General features: G+C 47.9%; 1 protein-coding gene across 4 annotated transcripts in view; it reads right to left on the reverse strand.

Moving 5' to 3' along the window:
* The window catches only part of MAP7D2 (MAP7 domain containing 2), a 103,632-nt gene that overhangs the window by 50,418 nt on the left and 36,578 nt on the right, over positions 1–16,636 (reverse strand). For all 4 annotated transcript variants that reach the window (XM_058535543.1, XM_058535541.1, XM_058535544.1 and 1 more), the window contains exons 2-3: positions 3,483–3,560; positions 2,186–2,349 (exon numbers count right to left, since the gene is read on the reverse strand). In XM_058535543.1, coding sequence (XP_058391526.1) covers positions 2,186–2,349; positions 3,483–3,560 — 242 coding nt within the window. The remainder of the gene's footprint in view (positions 1–2,185; positions 2,350–3,482; positions 3,561–16,636) is intronic.

Raw genomic sequence — 16,636 nt, forward strand, 5'->3', positions numbered from 1 at the left:
TTTCTCCTGCTAACCTGTCTTGTTAATTATTTGGCCAGCCAGAAGAACCTTAAGGGAAAGGGCAGAAGGAGATTCTCCCTCTTCCCCAGACAAGAACACCAAACAGGCCTCTGTGCTGGCAGAGCGCCGACACCGATGTGGTTAACAGGCCAGCCTGCATGTGGAAAGTCCCTAGGTTCCACCTGGGCCTCCAGGGGCCTTGAGGGCAGGAGCAGGTGGCAGAGGGAGGCCGTGTTTCCTTGGGTTGCTATACAACCATGGGAGGCCCAGCTCTCAGCCCTGCCCTGCTGTGTCCAGGGAGAAGAGGGAAGCAAGCCCAGCTCGCGTTTGTGCTGACGAGGGTCAGGCAGCATCCCCCATTCCCCACCATCACCACATTAAGGGTGAAAGGGAGCACAGAATGCAAATAGAATATTATCCGGAAGCACAACCACTAAAGATTCAGCTGCATCAGGACCAACCATCTGGCACGACATTCCCTCATCTACAAGAGGGGGAGTCTGACAGCTTGATTTAAAATGCCTCCAGCACTGCTGTTCAATGAAGACAAATTACAGACAGGGAATACCTCAAAGGCAGGCCCCTGTGACACTGTCAGCTGTGTCAGAGGCTCGGGAAGTGTCCCCCGTAACTTCACAGGGCCTCTTCCTGGAAGCAGCAGTCCCGCAGGACGTCAGGAATCAAGATGGAGAGCCCGAGAGGAAGGGAACAAGCTGTGAGTCAAGGAACAGAGGATGGGAAGAAAATGGGCGAGTCCACTGACTCACGACACATACACAAAGGCTGGGAAAGGAGAGGTCTGTCTCAGGTTACCGCAACAGCCTATCACACTGCGGCTTTCTTTTCAGTCTACAGACTGTGCCATAATCTTTTCTGCGTAGCTCTCTCTTGACCTTGCTTTAGCCAAGGTCAGCTGAAGTCACTGAAGGGAATCTAACATTTCTAAGCATTACTCTGCGCTAAGTGCTTTGCTGGGCACTTTCACAAGAGTCACTTCCTTTCATTCCTGTGACCCCCTCTGTTTTGGGCTGAGGAGAATGAGTTGGAGGGTGATGAGGGGCTATGCGACGTGCCCCTGGCTACTAGCTGCCTAGTGGGAGAGTTGGGATTTGCACCAGGAGCAGATGAAGCTACACAGTGATCAGGCTGCAGCCAGTAACAGTGAACCGTGGTTAAGATCCTTGCTTACACCTTCATTTGCTGAGAAGAACAAAGAAATCACCATTTCAACGAGTGCTTTGTGGGCAAAGATGGATCTAATTGTGTGTGTGCATGCGTGTGCGCACGTTCATGTTTTTTAAATAAAAAAAAAAGAGGAGGGGTAAAGATATATAGTGATAAACCATTCAGAGATTTTAAAAAATACTGAATTTATACAAACATCTCTGTATCCTACAGTGTTGGCAATTAACAAATCTCTATATTGTTCATACTAAATGATGAGTCATTATACCTTATGAATAAAAAATGATCATCACCTGATACAAGGCTATGATTACATTCTTAAAATATACTTGTTAAGAAAATCTATACCCCAAATATGCTTTCTAAATATATTTTCAAAGTTTAGTAATAAAGGACTCTGTAGGGGTAATTACATTCCATTTATTTTTTAAAAGGTAACTAGAGAGAAAAAAGCAAGGCACTGCATTAAAATTTAAATATACTAGCATCTTTGTATTTGAAGTCATACTGTTTGATTTTCCAAGAGTGAATAACAGGATCAAATCATCCTCTACCCTCACAGCCCTTCTCTAGCCTCCAGTCTGCACTGGAGGCATGGACTCCCAGCGTAAGCCCCAAGTCTACATCACCCAGCCCCTATTCACAATCCCCTCCATGTCTTAGAGTCAGAGAAGGTTAGGCCTGGAAGAGGCCTTGGAGATTGACAAATCCAACCCCCTCACTTCAGAAACAAGCAAATCAAAGCCCAGAGAGGCCAACTGGCTTGTCCAATGCCATACAGCAAATTAACACCTGCGTTGAATGGGTAAGTCTCTTCGTTCCTATCCTAGTGCTGATTCCACTGTATGGTGTCACACTGCTGAAAGAAGGCATGGGGAGCCACCGGCGAGAAGGCTTAGGAGCAGCTCTCTCTCAGATCCCAGAGCTGGGCGGGACACTCAGATGCCCTGCATACCAAGCTCTGGGGCCACTGAGACGGCTAGGGGTCCTGGGACCTTACCTCCTCCTCCCGGAGCTTCTGCTTCCTCTTCTCCTCCACGGCAGCCCTCTTCTGGTCCTCCCGCTGCCGCTGCTCTTCCAGTTTCCGCCATCGCTCCTCTATCTGCTTTTCGTACTGCAGCTTGGCTCTTTTCTGTTTCTCCAGGATCTGCTGCTCCCGGGCAGCTGGGGGAAGGAAAGCGGAAGAGAGGTGTAATTACCAGAGCACCCCATTTGGATTAAGACCAAAAATGCAGAAGCAAGAGTGAGACCAAAAAAAGAGCCTGGTGGGATCCGAGGCTGCGGTGATCGCGATGAAGGGTTCTGGCCCCTCTGCCACTAGCTGGGTGAGCCTGAGCATGGTAACCATGCAATCTCTGCCTCAGTTTCCTCCTCTGCGAAGTGGGGACAGTCACGTTTGCACCATCACAGTGTTGTGAAGATCAAACGAGGTAATGCATGGATTAGTGCACACTAAGTGCCCCTACACATGGGAGCCATGGCTATTACTGCCATCATTAAATCAGACTTATCACAACGGCTCAGCCATATATGTTGAGCATTGAGAGCTGTAAGGGTACATTCGTTCAAAACGAGTTAACTGTGCATGCACCATGCACCAGACACTGAGCTAGGCGAGGGCGCGAACACGTGAAGAAGACCGGCCTTCCACTCAGGACATTGACTGAGGGGCCTTAACTCCACCTGGCAGAATCAGGGAAGGGTTCCCTGGAGGATGCAATACCTGCGCCAACTAGGAGGAGGCAGTCAAGGGGGAACTTGAAAGCTCATTTGTCTCAGTTCCGTGGGGAAACCACTATCTACCTACCTCATAGCAGCCTGAGGGGAACACACCGTACTTATCTGTCTAGAGCCAGCAAGAGGCAAGACAGCCTTTCTCAACTGGGTTTCCTGTCCTAGCACAGAAAATGTCTTAAGTGCTGATTTTCTCAGTTCTCCCAAGGGTGGCCCTTCTAGATGCCTCAGAGAGAGCCTGAGTGAGTAGACACAGTGGACACTTGAGGGGACAGGGACAGCTACTGTTTCTCACTCTCCACCAAAACCTCAGCCCCTAGCACAGTGCATAGAACACAGCAGAGGTTCAATGTTTGCTCAGTGAGGAAACGAACTGTTCCCAGAACTATATAACAACTGTGAACGTGCCAGTTGCAGTGTGGGTTTGCCCCCAATTCTTCACCTTCATCTAGCAATTGTCCTAGTTCTCTTCCCATTCAGTCACAAATTTCTAGGGATCTTCACAAAAGACACCGCCACATCTCCACTCCCTTGGATCTAAATAGCCAAAGTGCACAACTTACCAAGACATTTTTCTCTTTCTTCTCGTCTTTCTTTAGCTAGCCTTTGTCTCTCATCAGATTTTAAAAATCCATCCATGCCTACAAGAGAGAACACACGATGAAATACTTCTTCCCTCTTTCCCTACCTGCTGAGTGCCAGGGGCCGCTGGGCCTGCGCCCTGGGTCTGGCTATAAGCACACATCATCCATCGACATGGCTTCGTCTGTGGAGGCCAGATCCTTCATCTCCCATCACACACACAGCTCGACCTTGAGAGCCGAAGGGCAGCAACCACAGCTTCCACACTCAGCCACCAAGCTGTGCTGTCACAGCCCCAACGCCAGCCCCAGAGAACCAAACCTTTCTCCTACTCCTCTGTCCCCAGGCCTGGCCTGGGAAGGGTCAGAAAGTGCAATAAGGGACAGCGAGACCTGGCAGTGTGCACAAAAGCCCACCAGACCTCCCCCAGCCTGGCTCCCAGGGGAAGGGAGAAGCACAAAAGTGAACATCCTACTTTCTGGAAGGAGCCAACTGCTGACGGATAAGTATGAGCTCCTTGTATCAGCTCTGAGAAATGCAACACTCAAGTTTGATTTTGGTTCTGCTAAGTTTGCTCCAATGTCAATCTTAGCATTTTAGAATCACAAAGAAGAAACATAATATGCTCCTGTTTGTCATTTAAATATCTACAACAAATAAAACAGAACAAATGGCAGTTCCCCCCACAAATGTCCAGGAAACACCCCTGGGAGCTCCACATCTCCACCCATCTTCTACAGGATCCTAAAAGGCCTCCTAAATCAAAGATTAAATGATCTTTATGGTCGTTTTAGGATTAGAAATAATTTACTGCACTCGGTCACAACTGGTCATTCATGAGTATTATTTATATAACATCCTAGCACAACATTCGGGAAAAATCGGATTTAGTGTTAGGACAAGCAGATTCACTTTCCCAGCTCCTGGGCCCTCCTCTCTGGTAGCGTCACACACGCTGACTTCACAGTGTGCCTTGCTGCCACAGTAATCTGCACCCCTTTCAGAGGCTTCTGCCGCTGTCCAGGAGAGGGACCCAGAGGCTTGGGAATGTAGACGGGGCCGGATGTGATAAACACTGGATTGTCACAATTCCCCACAAGCATCTGATGCTGCAGCCTGCACTGTGTATCAGGGATAGCAAAGCTTAAGAGAGAAGTACTGGAAAATCAACTCCAGACTACAAGTGCCATTCTTCATGCTTCTTTTTAGTCAACTCTTAGTCATTATGACGCTACCCACAATATGAATGTCATCAAGAATTAAAAGGCCCAACTTCTCAGCTCATCATTGCTGGCCCTCACAATCTGCCCCCAAACTGTCTTTCCAACTTGACCCTTTCTCCCATACACCTTCCAGCTCAAACTGCCCCTTTTCCCATCACCCCCCTGCACCTGTTTAAACCCCACCCACCTTCAAGACCCCACAGTTCCCCAGCCCCCATGATGCTCTGTGCTCTCACACAGTTGGCAGAACCCTGGGGGGAGGGAGAGGCTACCGAGACAACCAAGGGGTGGCTTATGCATCTCTGGGCTGCCCAGCTCAGGCCACTGCCCCTCTAGTGGCCCCGAGGTACACACACAATGCTCAAAGGCAGGTATGTAGTCAGTGGAAGGGGAGCAGGGAGATAACACCAGGTTTTTCTTTTCTCTCAACACTTTCAGGCTCTAGTCTCTACCTCAGGCGTTTGATTAATAAGTATTTATTCTACATGAAAAGCTACAAAGAGAAGCCTAGGACCCCTGGACAGATGCTTGCGTCAGCACCCACATCAACTCATCCACCAGAGCAGGAGCCGCACCTCACTCCACCCTCCAGATGTTCATGGGCCTGCCCCATATCTAAGGTACAGCCTGAGAAGCAATGAAAGTGTTCTTCAAACAGAAGACAGAAAGAAAAACGGAGGGAAAAGGGCCACGCACATTTGAAACTGGCCACATTACCTCAAGGCTTTACAAACAGAAGGCTCCTTGTTCCAGGGGTATGCATGATTTTAGGTTGCCCCCTTGTGGGCACTTGTAAGAGTCACACCTTCAAATCATTTCCTTTCCAGAAAATCTTCATTGTCATGCTCAGTCGTCATCACCTGCTTCGTCATAATAGGAGCAGTTACCATGGACCAACTGCACTGCCTGTATTCACTCAGCCCAATCACCCTATGATGACGGAGGTGCTATTATGATCCTCATCTTATAGGTGCAGAATGGGAGGCACAGAGAGGTTAATTAACTTGTCTGAGGTCACATCATCAGAAAGTGGAGAAGCCAGATTCCAACACAAGAACCTGACTCCAGGACCCACACTCTTAATTAATGCTTTCCTATGCGGCTCTCCAGCAAAGAGAAAATGTAACACCTTGATCTCAGCGCTCATGAAGGAAAGCTGTGACACAGTGTTACATGCAGGGAACAAATCCCATCCTTGTCCCAGAATGAGCCTGCAAATTTAGTCAGCAGAAGTGCGAGTCTAACTCTTTAGAGAAGTACCAAGTAAGCACTACTGTGACCAAGCACTGGCCGGCTGGGCACAGATGTGGCCACTGCCCAGGCAGGCTAATTATTTGCTTCCTCTTCAAACTGACAGTTTAGAAATGTTTGCTCAACCATGTTTTAGAGAAGCTGATGCTGGGTGGGGAAGAGGGGTAGCCAGAGAACCCTGGGGGCAACCGTGCCAAGCAATTCTGCTTTGGCCCCACTGAGGCAGGGGTGAAGTGACTCAAACAGCCCAACATGGGTAACCTGGAGTCTCTGTGCTGTCATATGGCAGCCATGAGCCATGTGTGGCCCTTTAAATTTAAGACATAAAAATTAAATGCAATTAAAAGTTCAGTTCCAGGGGCTGGCCCAGTGGCGTAGTGGTTAAGTTCGTGTGCTCTGCTTTGGTGGCCCAGGGTTTGCCGGTTCGGATGCTGGGTGTGGACCTACGCACCACTCATCAAGCCATGCTGAGGCGGCGTCCCACAAAGAGCAACTAGAAGGATGTATAACTATGACATACAACTATCTAGTGGGGCTTTGGAGAGAAAAAAGGAAAAAAGGAGGAAGATTGGCAACAGATGTTAGCACAGGGCCAATCTTCCTTAAAAAAAATGGTAAAGAAAATTCGGGGGGAAAAAAAAAAGTTCAGTCCCATGGGGCCAGCCCCATGGCCTAGTGGTTAAATTCAGCACACTCTGCTTTGGCGGCCCAGGTTCACAGGTTCGGTTCCCAATCACAGACCTACACCACCGTTAGCTCAGGGCAAATCTTCCTCAAGCAAAGAGGAAGATTGGCAACAAATGTTAGCTCAGGCCAAATCTTCCTCAGCGAAAAAAAAAGTGCAGTTCCAGTCACACTGGGCCCATTTCAGGCACTCACTAGCCACATGAGGCTGTTGGCTACCACACTAGACAGCACTGAATGAGAAGCTGGCCGGCTCACTCCTATGACTCTCTCCCCTCACATTTAGTTGCTCCGGGACACATAGATAAGGAAGATCTCAGAGGTCAATCAGGGTTGAGTTTTGCTGAGGGAGGCTGGAATAAGGCCTCGTCCCTCCACACAGCATCTGCCTCTCCTGATTAAAAGATTTGTCTGGCAAACATTTCCAGAACATCCATTTGAGGAGAAGCCAAATAATTAATTCACATCTCCAACCTCCACCTTGTGACTCTTGATGACCCTTCGAGGACCCCTGCCAAGAGGCCCTGGGCTTATCCCAAAGAAAGATGGGGTAGAGCACAAACCAGACAGCCCCTATTTGTTAGGGGCCAAGGACCTGACCAGTTAGTACCACTGCAGCAACCCAGCCAGAGGAATGCAGGTAGACTACGATTACCACACCCAGGGCAAGTGACCTCAACACATGAACACCAACAATACCAGGAGACCTCCTCTAAAGACAAGGTACACTCAAGAGTTAATGCCAGATTTGGTTCCAAAAGGAAGCCTTCTCTCTGTATGGCCCGAAATCCTAAAGTGTTTCATTTTCCTACCCAATCCCCCTGTGTCCCTTGTACCTTGTATTATATGTGTACACTTATTATCTTTCTTTTATTAAACCAGAGACCCAATTTTATCTTTGAACCCCATGAGCACACACGGAGAACAGATCCGTGCTTGCCGGGGGTAGGGAAGAGGAAGGGAAGGGAAGTGGGTGGCTATAAAAGACATCATACAGGGGGCTGGCCCCGTGGCGTAGCGGTTAAGTGTGTGCGCTCTGCTGCTGGCAGCCTGGGTTCAGATCCCGGGCACGCACCAAGCACCGCTTGTCAGGCCATGTTGTGGCGGCGTCCCATATAAAAGTGGAGGAAGATGGGCATGGATGTTAGCCCAGGGCCAGTCTTCCTCAGCAAAAAGAGGAGGATTAGCATGGATGTTAGCTCAGGGCTGATCTTCCTCACCAAAAAAAAAAAGGCATCATACGAAGGGTCCTTGTGGTGATGGAAATGTTCTCTATCTTGACTGTCCCCGTGTCAAGATCCTGGCTGTGACAGTGGACTACAGTGCTGCTAGTACCACTGGGGGCAATGGGTAAAGGGCACGTGGGATCTCTGTGTGGTACTGCTCACAACTACATGTGAATCTACAATGACCTCATAATTTTATTTATTTATTTTTTCCCCCAAAGCCCCAGTAGATAGTTGTATGTCATAGCTGCACATCCTTCCAGTTGCTGTATGTGGGACGCGGCCCCAGCATGGCCGGAGAAGCGGTGCGTCGGTGCGCGCCCAGGATCCGAACCCGGGCCGCCAGCAGCGGAGTGCGAGCACTTAACCGCCAAGCCATGGGGCTAGCCCTACAATGACCTCAAAATAGAAGTTTCATTTTTTACATTTAAAAAAATCTGGCCCAAGTGTGAAGCCCTGGGAGGGACCCAAAGACAAAGAGGGAGCAAGGGACACCTTCTCAGAGGGTGTCCCAACCAGGAGAAGGACAAAGGCACCCATATCAGAGCCACCTCTGCCCCATTCTTGATGCAGTAATGCTTCCTAGGACAACAGCATTCAGGTAATGTGCACCCCTGAAACGGAGGCCTTTTCCTGGGCGATTCATCCCTATAGGAAATGAGAATGAGACAGGGATCCTGAGCAGCCAAACAACTATTTTATGTTAACAGAACAGCATAAAATTTCATACTTCACTGATTTGCTCTTGCTCAGACTAACTTCCCGTTATCTTTGGGCTGCAGCAACGCATTTTTAAAAACTAATTTTAAAATGAATTTTATTAGCCTGAGGCACTCTCCCACTTGAATATTAATGAGCTGATATTAGTCAATTATTCATGGTACTGGTAATAACCATTACCGAAATACAAAGTTTTTAGGGGAAGCCAGCTGTGTTCGACTTTTAAAAATTAATTGCATTAAATGAATTTTAAAGTAATCTTCCTAATCACACTCACATCCGTGCAACTGTAACGTCCAGAAAAAAGAAAGGGAACCAGGAATGGAGAGCTCATCAAATAGGAGGTCCAACGCCAGCCAGCCCCCTCCTCCAGGACGCCCTCCCCTCTGTGAAGTGACAGGCACTGAAGCATTCACACCTCCGTGGTCACTCATTTCTGCTCTGATGATCTGTCTAAGCACGAGGAGACCAATGGTTCTCAACTGTGGCTACACGGTGGAACCACCCGGGGAGCTTTACAAACGACAGGTGCCTGCACCTCCCTCCCAGAGGCTGACCTAGTCGGCTCAGGTGTGGCCAGGCGCTGGCGCTTTAAAAGGTCCCACGTGATTGTGATGTGCAGCAGCAGGCCTGAGAACTATCCTGGCCCTGCTCCTCCCACTTGAGCGTGCAGTAGAGCCACCTGTGAACCTGGGCGGCTGGGGAGCACCTCCCCAGTTTCCGATGGAGTGGGCCTGGGGCAAGCCAGAGAATCAGCCTTTCTGACCAGCTCCCGAGTGAGGCTGATGCTGTTGGTCCAGTACCCACACCTTGAGAACCGCTGTTCTAGATGATGCTGATTCCAGGGCAAGGCCCTGCCTGTGGCTCCTCTCTGAATGTCCAGAGCCCAGCAGAGTGTGGGGCTCGCAGAGTGGGCCCCAAAACACAGCTGCAGAAGGAATGGTCGGCCATCTGCCTGTCCCCCCAAACAGGGTTTACGTTTGCCATGGGCCCCCGACATGCTACTGCCTGGGCCTGTTCATCCGCCCCTTGCCCTCCAGACTCTTGTCTTGTCTCTAAATCCCCAGCACCCTGCCCATGGTTCAAATATTTGCTGAAGGAATGGGCCATAAATATTATGTCCCACTGACGGACACTTCCCCATTTATAGAGCATTTTTTTTTAAAGATAATTTTATTTATTTTTTTTATAATTTTTTATTTATTTATTTTTCCCCCAAAGCCCCAGTAGATAGTTGTATGTCATAGCTGCACATCCTTCTAGTTGCTGCATGTGGGACGCGGCCTCAGCATGGCCAGAGAAGCGGCGCGCCAGTGCGCACCCGGGATCCGAACCCAGGCCGCCAGCAGCAGAGCGCACGCACTTAACCGCCAAGCCACGGGGCCAGCCCTTATAGAGCATTTTAACCTTGTATCAGAAGCGTCTGTAAAAACGAGTAACATTTTTAAGCATCTTGTACCCGTTATCCTGGAGTTGTGCAAGGAATACAAAGGTAAAGAAAGGAAGGCAGCTTTCCCTGCTGCTCCCCATGCCCCACCCTCCAGGCTGAAATGAATCTTTCCTCCAAATTCCATCAGTACTCTGCCTCTCTCAGCCCTTTTCCCTCCTGAATTTGAATTGGGGTCCTTCCCTCTCTCACTCACAATCCGCAAGCACAGGAAGCTCCATTGTCCATAGGCCCTCTCCCACCGCCCCCCTTTCAAGTCCATCTGTCAGTATATAAGCTTCTTAGAGGCAGGGCCCATGTTCCGTTTCTTCCTGTAGCCCCCACAGGGCCTAGCACAGTATTCTGTACACATTAAGCACTCAATAAATGCTGAGTTCATGAGCACCTACTGTGTGTCAGACCCGGAGAGAGTGTTTCCTTATTTCCCACAATCCTGTGACAGCATCAGGACAAGGATGATCACTCCGGTGGCCTCTGTGTGATCTGACCCACTTATTAAACTTCAGAAGCCTCAGTTTCCCACCCTTAAAAAAACTATGAAACGCTAGCTCTGGGGCCTCACCCTCTGGGAAGGCATCACCACGCTGTGAGAAGGCCAAGGCACACAGCGGGTCCCAGGGAAGTGCTCCAATCAGCAGCCACAACCGAGTTCCAAGCCAACAGCCAGCACCAACTGCCAGCCTCAGAGTGTGCCACCCTGGCCTCCAGCCGCCCCTCAGGAGAGATCTCAAGTGAGAACCACCCAGCCAAGCCCAGGCAGCACACAGAACCCTGAGACAGAAGGCAGCATTTTACACTGCTGAGTTTTGGTGTCATTTGTTACACAGCTATATAACCAGAAAACCAGTCCACTGATCAACCAGGAGCAAACAAGCAGCATTTTCTGATCACTCCACATACGGGGCCCAGATTACACACCACCCTAGACTGCTCAGTCTCACCCGCTCACTCACCCTGGCCCTGGGCCACCTGTCATGCTCCTCGGCCAGAACTGTTCTAGTGATGGCTTGTGTGGTTCCCTCAGTCACCACACCCTGGAAGCTGCTCCCGCCACTGCCCCTGACAGAGGAGCCCCCCACGCATGGCACCGGCTGACAAGGAGCGACCTCAGCACCTTGATGTTGACCAGGCCAGACCTGCAGCGGCTGCCCACAGAGGCCAGGAAACATGACCTGGAGCAAAAAGGAGTTAAGGCCCCATGGCACACACTCTGACTGAGAGACAGGAAGGCAACAACAGATGAAGTATTTGCCCTTCTTTCTACCAGTGAACTGCTCTGAGTCAGAGGGATTCATACCCTCTCTGGACACGGCCTGTGGGTCCAAGCGCCTGGCTGTGTGGCTGTAAGGCCATGGTCAGCTTGGTGACGCAGCACCTTTTACGTCCTCTCCTGCCTCACGCCCCTTTCCCCTCACTCTCAGTTCCCTGGGAGTGTACCCCTCAATAAAGTGTATGTGTAAAAACGGAGGGGAACCTGTACAAGAATGTTCAGAGCAGCATTACTCATAATAACCACAAAGTGGAAACAATCCAAACGTCCATCAACTATTGACTAGATAAATAAAACATGGTACAACTATATAACGAAATATTCAGTCATAAAAAAGGCATAAAAGGGATGATGGGGGGAATTGTGAAGGACTGCTAATGGGAGCAGGGTTTCTTTGGGGGTGATGGAAATGTTCTGGTATTAAACAGTGGTGATGGTTGCACAACACTGTGAATGTACTAAAACCCACTGAAGTTTACACTTCAAAATGGTGAATGTTATGTTATGTGAATTATTATTGCAATAAAAAAAAAAATTTGCGGGGCCGGCCCAGTGACACAAGCAGTTAAGTGCACATGCTCTGCTTCACTGGCCCGGGGTTCGTGGGTTCGGATCTCGGGTGCACACCGACACACCGCTTGTCAAGCCATGCTGTGGCGGCGACCCATATAAAGTAGAGGAAGATGGGCATGGATGTTAGCTCAGGGCCAATCTTCCTCAGCAAAAAAAGAGGAGGATTGGCATCGGATGTTAGCTCAGGGCTGATCTCCCTCATACACACAAAAAAATAAAAAAAAATAGAAAAAAAAAGAAAATCCATAGCCTAGTTAATCTCATCTGTGGCCTTCTTTCAAGTCTCCCAGGTTACTGGTTTTACTTTTTCCTCTCAAATATCCAGATAATGATTTCCTCTCAAATATCCATACATTTTTAATAGAATGCAAATGTATGTGATTCATTTGAGTATGTAAAAATCATATATATCCCTCTAAAGTGTCTTTGCCACACAATCTCAAGAGCCTTGTTATTATATTTTGTAAAACTGGGGAGCAAAAATGAACGTTGGCAAGTTGAAAGAAAAATAAATAAGTCTGCTACTGTTTGTTTAAAAGGGGGGAGGGCATAAAAATTTTACAATAAATGATAAGTGTGTTGTGATAAACAGTTATTGTGATTACATGAAATGATGTGTGAAGAACTTTCCATTATAATGAATGCTGATTAAATGTTAGTGGCCATCTTTAGGGGGGTTGTTTTGAGATTCAAGAAATGGAGACCCAGGGCCGGCCCCGTGGCTTGGCGGTTAAGTGCGCGCACTCCGCTACCGGCGGCGGCCTGGGTTCGGATCCCGGGCACACACCGATGCACTGCTTGTCCGGCCATGCTGAGGCCGTGTCCCACATACAGCAACTAGAAGCATGTGCAGCTATGACATACAACTATCTACTGGGGCTTTGGGGGAATTAAAAGAGGAGGATTGGCAATAGATGTTAGCTCAGAGCCGGTCTTCCTCAGCAAAACAGAGGAGGATTAGCATGGATGTTAGCTCAGGGCTGATCTTCCTCACAAAAAAAAAAAAAAAGAAATGGAGACTCAAAAAAGTCAAGTGACCCACCCACTGTCATACTAAATGGGAGGATTCTCATTATCTCTCTGACCCTTAATCCACTGCGATTTCTCCTAGACTCTGCTGCCCTCCTCAGGGAGAGGAGGCAGGATCAGATTCAGATCAATGAAGGGCAAGAAGGTGGAAATTCCAGGCGGGGGTAATGATATATACAAAAATATGTTAGAAAATAATAGTTAAAGCCTGAAATCTCATTGAACTTCAATCCTACCATGGGAACCGAAAATCAGTTGGCAGAATCTAGAATCTTTTTCATCTTTGCATGAGGATATATTGTTTTTGTTCAAAAAGCATCACATATCCCTGCCTCATATTTTTCAGTTAAAATCTCAAAACCAATTACAATCCCATAGGGTCACCAAACTTTCCATTTAAATTTCTTTCATTGTGGAGCTAAATCTCAATTCCCAGTAGGTCCTGTCAGCATTCATCCATACCTCAGGACGACTGCTCTAGTGCAGTGGACTATGATGAAAACCAGCACTAACAGTAAAGAAGATTCTTGTCTGGCAACCTGATTTTTCTCCAAAATGAAATTCATGTCCATTCAAGGAACTCTGAGAATATTTATAAATCAACCCTTAACACTGTTAAAATCAGAGCTTAATCATACCCGGGTACAATGCCTAAAAAACTCTGAAAAGTAAATTTAATGCATGATTAGCACTGTCAAAATCCCAAATCACGGAATTCCAGGTCTAAGAGCTCTCAGAGGCCCAATTCAACCCTCTACTTGCTTCAAGACAGAGAGAGGGGTTTGCTCCCTTTCCTCCACCAGCAAGAGAACTGCCTTTATCCTCTTGGTTTCCTCCATTCTGGCTATCCAATATGGGGCTCAGGTCTTGGGGTTTCATTATACAGATGGAGAATGTAGGTAGAAAGGGTTTCAGGACTGCAAGAAGTGAATCAGCTCTGATTAATCGACACTGAAAAGGTGAGTGAAAGCTGCATGAGGGGGCGAAAGAGAGAAGTGCGAGATGGGGGACAAGGGAGGAGCCATGTTAGGCTGCCTCTGGGAAGAATTCTGCCTGCGAGTTGAGTGCAGGAAGGGTTTCGAGAGACTCTTGGGGGGGTGGGTGTGTGCATGTGTGTACCGTTGGGAGCTAGAGGAACAGGCAAAGAGCTGTAGGTTAGAATTCAATCCTCTGACACTTCTAATCTCCAGTAAAGACCTGAATTGCTTTGAATCTTTTTTAACTACTGAATTCTATTTCTGTGAACTCCACTCCACGTGGAGTTCCGGTATTTATTCAGGATATTTATTTTAGAAATAAATACCTGGGCAGGAACTAACCTCAGAGGAATTGCAGGGTTACAGAGACCCTTCAGTGGTCATTTATCCCATTTTCTGTCTCTGATAAGAGCAGAACCAGGTGGCTTCAACTGCAATTTGTACGAAGATGCCATTTCTCCCAATAGCTTAATAATTTACCTGAGAATTCTTCAGAGTGGGGAGGGAGCACTAATCCAGTGATTCTCAAGCTTCAGCATACATCAGAAGAATTTCTTGGAGGGCTTGTTAAAAATAGACTGCTGGGCCCCATCCCTAGAGCTACTGGTTCAGTACAGCCAATGGGGCCTGGGAATCTGCATTTCTAACAAGTTCCCAGGTGATGCTGATGCTGCTGGTCTAGGGGCCACACTCTGAGAACCACTGATCAAATCCATTTCTCACCTGCTATAATCTCCTGAACTGGCTTGAATTCTCTTTTCTTTTTCTTTTTTTTGTGAGGAAGATCAGCCCTGAGCTAACATCCATGCTAATCCTCCTCTTTTTGCTGAGGAAGACCGGCTCTGAGCTAACATCTATTGCCAGTCCTCCTCCTTTTTTTCCCCAAAGCCCCGGTAGATAGCTGTATGTCATAGTTGCACATCCTTCTAGTTGCTGTATGTGGGACGTGGCCTCAGCATGGCCGGAGAAGCGGTGCGTCGGTGCGCGCCCAGGATCTGAGCCCGGGCCGCCAGTAACTAAGCCACGGGGCTGGCCCTTAAATTCTCTCTTCAACGGTGAGAAAAATTCAGGATTACCACCCAATTCATTACTTCCAACATGCCTCTTTCAAGGATGATGTCATAATTTATACTTTTGAATGAGGCAGGCCTGGGACTAGCATTTATGTTCAACAGCCATTGACTACTAGGATGAAGGTGTAGATACTCAGGTATCAAAATACATTTAAAAAAAAGTACAGAGATACCAAAAAGTCCTTGAAAAGAAAGAAGTGGAGAAATAGGGAACTACATAAGAATATACACAAATCTGTGCTGTTGTGATGTTTTTGTAAAATACGCTCACTAAATTCCTAGGTTTCCTTTAAAACAGCTAACTGAATTATATTTTCCAGAAAAATACAGACGTGATAAGAGTACTACTCAACGACTCAAATGATTCCTAAATGATTTTCTTAAATCACAACTGCGCAGCCAAGTTGGAACGACCAGCTTTTTTTTTAAAGCGGAGAACTGGATGAAGTCCAAGCAATCGTGAAGAGCACAGCACTCTGACATCAAGGCCAAACAACGAGAATGGCTCTCCTCCTTACTGGAAGAAGGCACAACAGAGAAGTCCTGTAGCGCTGCTCTGAGTTTCCTCTCCTATAAATGGAGGTCACAGCAGCACCTCTCTCTCGGTGAGGGTTAAGTGAGAGATCACAGGCACTGCTGAACTGTTTCCCGCGCGCAGTGGCAGCTCCGCGATTCCAGCGCTTCCATGGTAGCTCCTCTAGCCCGCCTGTTCCTGTTTGCTGCTCTTCCTCTTCCAGCACTGAGGCCTTTGGCACACGTGCCTGAAAACCAATCGTGCTCCCTTTCCTAACAGGGGCAATCAGACAGAGTGCACACCACACGGCCAGTGCAAAACCCAAGAGAGCACTCTTCTTCCCTAACAATTACACCAGGAACAGGTATATCTCCCCTTGACTTTTCATCTTTTGCCAAGAGTATCAATTATCAATCATTGTGTCTACACATGTAGACATGCCCTCTCTGGTAAATAAGTAGAAGTGAGATCCTATCTTTGATGGGATAAGTAATTTCTGACTAAAAAAAGAATACATAGATGACATTTCACAAACACTAATTGTGAAAGCGGTATATCAAGATGCTGTTCCGCACCATTCCAACAGTAAACTGCCTAATTACACTCATACACACGTAATCGGCCATCCCAGAAACTCCTGTGCCAACACTTTAAATAAGCTCCCCAGAACCAGATGAAAATGGGCCAAGTTAGAAAATTCCATTGCGCCCAGTTCTGGGAACTGTACACATGCTCATGGGCTAGCCTGTCTTTTTCTAAAGGTGCCCTTTATGGAGCACCTATTTCCTGCCAGGCATTACACTCTACCAATGTTATTTAATGTTCACAATGATCCTAGGAGGTGAGAGGTACCCCCATTTTACAGAGGAGGAAACTGAGACTCAGAGAGTTTAAGAAATCTGTTCAAAGTCACAGCTGCTAAGTAGCAAAGCTAGGATTTGAGGCCAGCCTGGCTGACTGCCAAGCTGATGGGCCTCAACTCAATATGAGAGGGAAGGCTACCTAAAGGAAAGAGCACTGACCTAGGGATCTAGGCTTCCAGAAACTGGCAGCTGTTCTTACTGGGATGCACAAAGGAGCATGGTAAGAAAATGGGCTCTGCCTGGGTCTAACCGAATCCCTGCTCAGCGCGCACTTAAAGTGTGACC

The sequence above is a fragment of the Diceros bicornis genome, chromosome X (assembly GCF_020826845.1).
Source record: "Diceros bicornis minor isolate mBicDic1 chromosome X, mDicBic1.mat.cur, whole genome shotgun sequence".
NCBI lineage: Eukaryota > Metazoa > Chordata > Mammalia > Perissodactyla > Rhinocerotidae > Diceros > Diceros bicornis.